The sequence below is a fragment of the Canis lupus genome, chromosome 31 (genome assembly GCF_011100685.1).
Source record: "Canis lupus familiaris isolate Mischka breed German Shepherd chromosome 31, alternate assembly UU_Cfam_GSD_1.0, whole genome shotgun sequence".
Lineage (NCBI taxonomy): Eukaryota > Metazoa > Chordata > Mammalia > Carnivora > Canidae > Canis > Canis lupus.
The window spans coordinates 28,042,272-28,050,148 of NC_049252.1; the positions used below are offsets into that span (position 1 = coordinate 28,042,272).

Here is a 7,877-nt window from a genome sequence, read left to right on the forward strand (position 1 = left end):
GTGTGATACACAAACTTTCTATCAGCAAAATTTATAATAAACTTATGTACATATTTATCTATGTACTTTTTTTTTTTTTTTCTGGAGAGCTGGTGGTTAAACTTACCAGCATACCACTAATCAGAGGTGACAAATGGCTAGCCCCAAGGTTAAGGGGACCATTGACATGGTCGTGACCACATAGTGTTCCTGAAAGCAACAAACAAAAAGGCAAAATAGTGTGTTAACATTTACAAATTGTGAGGTTTCACATAAAAACCTGGGATTCCTAATTTTCTTGAAAGATGGAATCTGGCCCCATTATATGCTCCCACAGCTAGAGCTGAGGTGCTATGGACCTTCAAAGGGTGGGCAATACTCTCAATTTGCCACTATCCCCACTGCTCCCTGGTGTCTCACCAGCCCTCACCCTCCACTGAAGCACCAAGTGTCCTTCCCCCCATGTATGTGCTGTGGATTTTCACTGTTCCTTATTTATCCTCTGTCAGTGAAACCTGAACCATATTTTCAGGCCAGAAATAAATCAGGCAAGCTTGATTTATTAGTAAATTAACTTTCCTCTTCTATTGATTTAAGTTCCATTGATCTACAATTATTTCTTACAAGAATCACTTACAACATTTGTGAAAGAGCTTTGAAACTATTCAATGCCACCAAATGGAAGATAATGCATATGAAGATGCTCATAATTTCTAAATCATTTAATTTTATACTTTATTAATAAAAATCCATTAAAATTCAGTTTTTTACATTTTCAGTAACTAATGATAGTAAATATATTTATTATTCATCCTTTCACTTATATTCTTCTTGCCTTTCCTTTTCCAAATCATCTTTTTCCTTGTCTTTTTCTCTCACTTTAAACTTACTTCTCAAATACAATGTCAGTAATGAGGTCATTGCATTGTTCTATTAAAATTCGTACTTTGATCTTAGTTTTGGCCTAATTTAAACACTGACATTATGGACTCATGCTAATTAGCCTGAGTGGCCAAATCCCCCACCAATTAAGTGAATGTGGATATTTCAGGTTATTTCAGGTGCCCTATGTTAAGGTTAAGAGAAAAATGTGGTAAATGTGATCTGAAATCATGAACCCCAAGACGTCCTGTTACTTTATAATAAAAAATCTTTCTTCCCATTATGACATTATAAATGCAATTATGTTTCTAGTTCCTTGCATTGTGAGTTTGGTCATTTGTATCATGATTGCCATGGACTCTTTACATTCTATCTTGGTGGTAAATTGAATCTCTGCAAGGAAAATTTTCCTTTGTACACTAAGGTCAGTTTCCTTTTTTTTTTTTTTTTAACTATGTTGCCTTGGTTCCTTTTGTCATCACATCTAAGACCATTTTGTGTCAACCATGTCATACAAAGTACCCTAACTTTCCAGAATTAAACATCAAATGGAAAAAATCTTTTGTAAATTGTATGATGCACAACCTAAAAAGAGCCCTAAAAGATCTTTTGGTAATTATCTGTTAGTAATATGAGCATTTTTGCCCATAAGAATAACATTATAAATGATTCTTAGATTCTGCAGGCTAGCCCCTAGTAGTGTTAAATTCAGTTCTAATGGTGTTAATCTAAGTTCTTATTTCTGGAGCAGAAGGATAAAGGGGAGAGGGCAGATGAGGAAAATGAGGAGAAAGGTGAAATGGTACAGAAGGGACAACAAAGAAGTCAAAAAATGAATAAATGAAAGAGAAAGGATAAAGAGAGAAACTCTCCAGGTTTAGGGCTTGCCCTAAGCAAAATTTTGGTGCCAATATGCCATTGGTTTTTGTGCTCTCTGCTTTTAATTTCTGTATCACACTCTTCAAAACCTAGTGCTTTCATTTGGTGAAGGTCCTACCCTAACCCAGCCTGTTCCACTCTCGAAACTCCCCTTTCACAGCGCTCAAGTTTTTAGCAAGATTTTTAGCAAAATATCAGTCTAAGAGAATGTAATCATTTTGTGGAACTCACAGTCCTGAAGCCTCTGGAATCCTATCCTTCTCTTCTTAGGGGAATTCTAGTCAATGTAATGAAAGGAAGCAGAAAAAAATCAAGGCAGTGTTTTGAAGGAAGATGTCTTCCTTGGGGGTCATCCCCCTCTGCTGAGTCCTTGGTGTGCACTGCTTTCTCTGTTTCTGACCTGACATTTCTCCACAGCCTCTGGCTGGTTCTTAAGACCTTCTGGACTCAAGTAGTTTTGTTTGTTTGTTTGTTTTGGGTTTGGTTTTTTTTTTTTTCCTGAGTTTTTGTTTGTTTCTTTCCTTTAATTTTGGTTTTCAAAACACCTCCCATGGTTGGGCAGAGAGTGGAGAAGAGAAGGCTGGTTGTAGGTGTGGCTCTGTTGTGAATAGGGCTGGGCAGACAGGTGAAGTTGTAGGTAAGGGTACCCAAGGCCTTATTTCCAGATTCCTTGTTCACCTTATGCATAGTTGGCCACAGTTCTTGGTGTTTGGAGCCTGTTTCAATGTTAGTAAATGAATGTGACCACATAGCTTTTGTTGCTTAAAATTGGGATAGTTTCAAAGTAAGAAAAGTAAGGAAAAGTGTTGGCAATGCTGGCAACGTTTTCAATACTGTATGCCTTCAAGGATGACTTCCTGTTGAAAAGTGCCATATCCAAGAAGGAGATGTACATACATGTTTGCCAGCCTTTGTGTAACAACATAATCTTCTCTCTGGGTTCACTTTCCCCATTGTTGTAGATGAGTAAGCTCTGCTCCAGTGATGGACCCCTGGCCTCAGCATTGATACGAAGCCTCTTCAGACCACAGATAGCCAGGTATTCAGTGGGGAGAGTGTTGGTACCACACAGAGAAAGCTTCAGGTCCCGGACCAGTGTGAAGTTCAATAGGAGGCCCAGTGCAGATGTATCCGTGAACCAGATGGTCAGATGGCCATCGTAGCTGGTTTGCTCTATTGCAAAAGGCAGGACAGTTTTGCAGCTGCACATCAAGTTGGCCAAACTATAGTCACAGTCCTGGACATCTGCAGAGCAACTGCAGTTCCGAATGATGTTTTCCTTTGTGAAAATGAGTGTGCTGTTCTTCTGCCCTCGTGTGAAGCAGTGGAGTATGAAGATGCCCAGTGCACTGGTCAGAAGGAGGCTGTGCCCAGAAGGTGGTGCCATTCTGGTCTCAGCGGGGGCCAGCAACTATGTGTTTCCTCTTTGCAAGCCAGTTCCCTGAAGCTCACCTGAAAGAAAAGCATACAGGCTGTCATTAAAAATATGCAGCTTATGGGGTGCCTGGCTGGCTCAGTCCATAGAGAGCCTGTGACTCTTTTCTTTCTTTCTTTCTTTTTTTTCAAGCCTGTAACTCTTGATCTCGGGCTCGTGAATTTGAGCCCCATGTTGGGTGTAGAGACTACTTAAGAAACATGCCACTGATAAAAAAGGAGCTCCTGAAATAACCCACAATAATTTTCTCTCTCATAGTTTTATTAAAGGCAGGCAATGCATGGAGCCCAAGTGCAGAAATGATCTTTGCTCAGGGCCTCAGGAGAGGCAGCAAACAACCTGCTCATCTGAGGTATAAAACTTGTGATGTCTGCCGACAGGCTAACACACTAACAGCAAGCAAGACAGGGTGCCTGAGATAAGACCCGGTGCACCCTGTCTGTGGGCAGGGATTTGTAGTGCTTTGAGTGTGCACATTCTCCAAACATTGTCTTCCTTGTACTGAATCCCTGGCAACCTCTGAAACCTGCACATTCCCTCCTCCCCCTCAGTATCTGACTTTCTGGAATTTAGGACACAAACAGTTCCGCGTTGGATTCAGTTCCCCAAGCGCTACCTGTTAAACAGCATAGCATGAATACCAGTGAAACATTTAGTTAATGATAAACTTTAATTTCTAACTAGACAAACATGCCCCCCCATCATATTAATCTGTTTAGAGGTCCATTGATACTTCCTGCTCTCCTACAAATGTGAAGTATCAGAGTAGATTTTTAAGTGTATTGATGGATAATGAACACGCTAACACGCACCAATTAATCACAAGGAACTTGCTCATCTGCTCCTTCTCCAGAATAAATGTTATAAATTGATTTTATCAAATAATTTAGTGTAGGCCTCCAAAACTAAGCAATATATCAGTAGCGTTCAATGATCTAAATAAGGTAGGAGCGCATGCATAGTTGAAGGAGCAAAGCCAATGTCTGATCTGGAGGAAAATGCTCTAAGTACCTGGCATATCATAGATACATGGTCTTCTTTTATGGTGAGCTTGGAATGAGACATACATTATGAAGTAGGGTCAGGTTTTAGTCTTTCAAAAATAAGGACATTTCCCCTGAGTGAGCTGATGCCTGACCAAGAGATACAAGACCAAAGGTACAATTCAGTTCCTCTGAATTGACCAAAGACATAGTTGAATTAATCTGCATGTACAAAGCACCATGGGTTTGGCAAAATACTTAAAATAAGACCTCTGACTTGGAAAGTCCAAGGTTGGTGGCAGGGCCCCCGCAGGAAGTGCTGGGGAGGGATAGGTGGGTCAGTCTGAGGAGCTGAACATGTGTCCAAAGAGAATGGTGACAGCAGGAAAGGGGCGAGGTGGACATGCTACACTTAGGGTGCAAGATGAGGCCATGAGGTGGCAAAGCAAGGTGAAGAGAAGTCAAGGGAAGTAAAGCTAAAAGTGCCGGGGTCAGGTAGACGGGCTGCAAGCACAAGCTCATCAGCAGGGCCTGGAGAGCAGGGAGACTAAAAATAAGCTGAGCCAGGTATACGTGAGCAGGTGAGATATTGGTTCACAGCAATCATAACTCCATTCATTCAGCAAACGTTAATGGGGAGTTCCTCAGGCAGCAGGCACCTTGCTAGCCTTGGGGACACAGCCCAGAAGACAACGAGCTGTTGGAACTTGTGTTCTAAGGGAGTTGATTCTGCCTCCAGGCCTTTCAGGTGAGGATTGAGGGGCTGCAGCAGTGGGGAGGAAGAGGATGCAAAGGTAGAGGAGTCAGGTAGGATTCAGCACGGGCCATGTGCCAAGGGCAAGCAGAAGAAACAAAGACAAGTAAGACACGTACCCTTGCCCTCCAAGGGCTTATCGGCAGAAGGGGACAAATAAGGCGGAACTGAGAAAGGCCAATTGAACATATGAATAGTTATAGGGACGTAGCGGAGAGCTAGGTTAAAGTCCATTTGAGGGGCTGAGCATGGTACTTTATAGAGTTTTGTGTTTATTTTGAACTCGGCACAGGGCTTTCTTAAAGGTTGTATTCATTGGTTCATTTTGTAATAAAAGAAGGGCTTTGAGGAATGCATAGGGTCAGATTTCTTCCTGAACACAGGGTTTAACAGTTTTAAATAGTTTTAAAATGTGGTAGTGACTACCCCACTTAGTAAGGAGCAGTGACTAATTTGTTAATTACAAGATAATTTTAGATGATCAGTTGTCCCAGATTCCACTGGAGGTTTCTGGGACTTCATGCCCTGGTAACCCTTTCATCCCAGAACTAGGAAAGCTGTCAGCAATATCCCTAGCTTGCTCTGATCCCAGCCCGAGGGGACAGGGAGGTGGAAGAGAATCTATCCATCAGCCTGGAGCTTGGTGAGGAACATGTCTACTTTATTCTTGCAGGTGCTAATACCTTTCAGAGGCATTCATGGAGGAATAAAAGAGGTAGGAAGGGAAATGGACATTGATTTCCTGAAATGAGTGGGGCTGGAGATCATAAAAGGGACTTGTGAGCAGTTCCCCGGGCCCCTCGGGCCCCCCACCCCCTGCAGTCAAAGCCCTGGCTGGACCTCAGGGTGGCCTTTCCCTGCCTTCTGGTTATCAGGGCTGGAACCAGGAGGCTAGATACATGAAGCCTCCTGATAGAGCACAGAATGGGATAGATGGCCCTGGTAACAAGCTGATGGGGTTTCCAAAAAGATGCTAGTTGGAGATTTTTCTCCTTCAGCTTTACCCTGGACTACTTTCTTTAGATTTGTTTCTTTAGATTTGTTAATTTGTTTAGATTTGGATTGCGAACACCCTAGTTTCACTATGCATTTACTCATTTGTGGGCAGATTCCAGTATGGCATAAGGAGAATGGGCACAGATACATCACCCTGACCCTTTTCCTCCCCTAGCTAGGCCTCTGACTGTTGTGGGGGTGGTACTATGGGGAAAGAAACTTTTTCCTCTGGGGGTTGCCCATCTTGTTAGAAGGGAAATCTTGATCTACTGGTGACCAGAATCTTATCTCCAGAAAGGGGTGAGCTTGCCTGACAATGAAGCTAGCAGAGAGAAGAACAGACAAGAAATGAAGAGACATTGCTAACAACCTTTTTTGAGCATTGGGATCAAGCCATGCCTGACATCCTTCCTTGATTTTTGAAATATATGAACCAAGTTTTTGTTTTTGTTTTTCCTACTCAAACCAGTCTAAATTAGATTTCTTTAACAAGCAACGAAGAAGACACTGACATTTGGTAAACTTTTTTTTTCATTCATTCAATAAACCTTTGTTGAATACTTGCTATATACTGGGCACTGTGCTGGAAACTGAGAATAAAGGCAATGAGAGCTCCCTCAGGGGTTCTACACCAGTAGAAGAGACCCCTGAATCAACAACCACAGCATGGTGTGACGATCATTATAACATTTTGTACAGAGTGTTAAGTCTACCCCTAACTTTGCCTGGAAATGGAAGGTGTCATAAGCTTCATGGAAGAGGAAGTATCTGAGGAGGGCAATAAAAGTGAAAAAAGAAAAGGAAAAGTTACCTATGTAATTATCATAGGGTGATCAGAATTTGAAAACCCAGGAGTAGGGCAGAGAGATTGATGGGCTGTGGGGATGGCGGTGCAAGAGGGGAGGTAAGTAGTCCTATGGGGTGAAACCTTGTGACTTGCCCTGACACATCATTTTCTCAGCATCCTAGCTTTTTGTGTGCTCTGTCATTAGGACTTGCCTCCTATGTCCTAAGATGAGCCCTCTCCCCACCCCCAGGATGGGCAGCGGCTTAGTAGGGGACAGGGGCAATTTGACATGTCTGTGCTGTTCTGCTTGTGTTGTGCTGGAATCTGCCCACATGAAAAAATACATAGTGGACCTACGGCAAAGGTTGATTTGCCCCTTATGTGGCGATGTAATGGCATTAAGGAGCTGTGGGGATGTGGAGGGTGTGCTCTTCTCCACATGGTCATACAGGGACTCAAGCTTTCATCCATAGCTCTATCATCTCCTGGGCCTTTGGATCCTCTACAGAAATTTTTGTTCACATTTCACCGACCAGAACTCAGGCACATGTCAACCCCTCTCTGCAGGCAGTTTGAAAATGAAGTCCAGCATTATGCCAAAAGAGGAGAGGATGGATGGCATGGGTACTGGTGGGCGCCAGTAACGACCTGCCTAGGTTGTGAGACATAATAAATGGCTTTATGCAATGATGACAAACGACCAGGTGGTGTCAACCCACCTAAATTTTTCAGGCAAGGTGCAGAAAACCATGTATGATCATTAAATCTTCGAGCCTTTAAATCACTGAGTATGTTGGAAAACCATAGCAACTATTCAGAATCAGTTCAACTATTAGTTTTGTTCTGCAACTGAAGAAATCTCAACAGCAATTAATACTAGCAATTAGCTGCATAAAAGCAAAGATTTCTGAATTGAGCAGATACAGACATCAGTTACTTCAAAACAAGTTCCACACAGATTCCTCCCCAATCTAGGATTACACCCAACTTTTAGATAATGTTTATACTTGGCTCCAAAAGGAATGTTTCAAACCGCACTAGTTCTGTTTATAAGAAGACATTACTAGTAAGGAGATAGTGTGTCTGTCGGTGGGAGGATACTGTTTGGACCATTTGCCCAAAACAGATTTGAAACCTCTTGAATCATGATGTTTTGAACTCTGTAGTCTCAACACAAAAGAG

At 42.2% G+C, this 7,877-nt stretch overlaps 1 protein-coding gene across 1 annotated transcript; it reads right to left on the reverse strand.

The window, feature by feature from the left end:
- Positions 1-2,467: 2,467 nt before the first annotated feature.
- Positions 2,468-3,127, reverse strand: C31H21orf62 (chromosome 31 C21orf62 homolog). The gene is given in 1 exon segment (NM_001163697.1): positions 2,468-3,127. A coding segment is annotated over 1 exon segment (660 nt).
- Between the last annotated feature and the right edge of the window lie 4,750 nt (positions 3,128-7,877).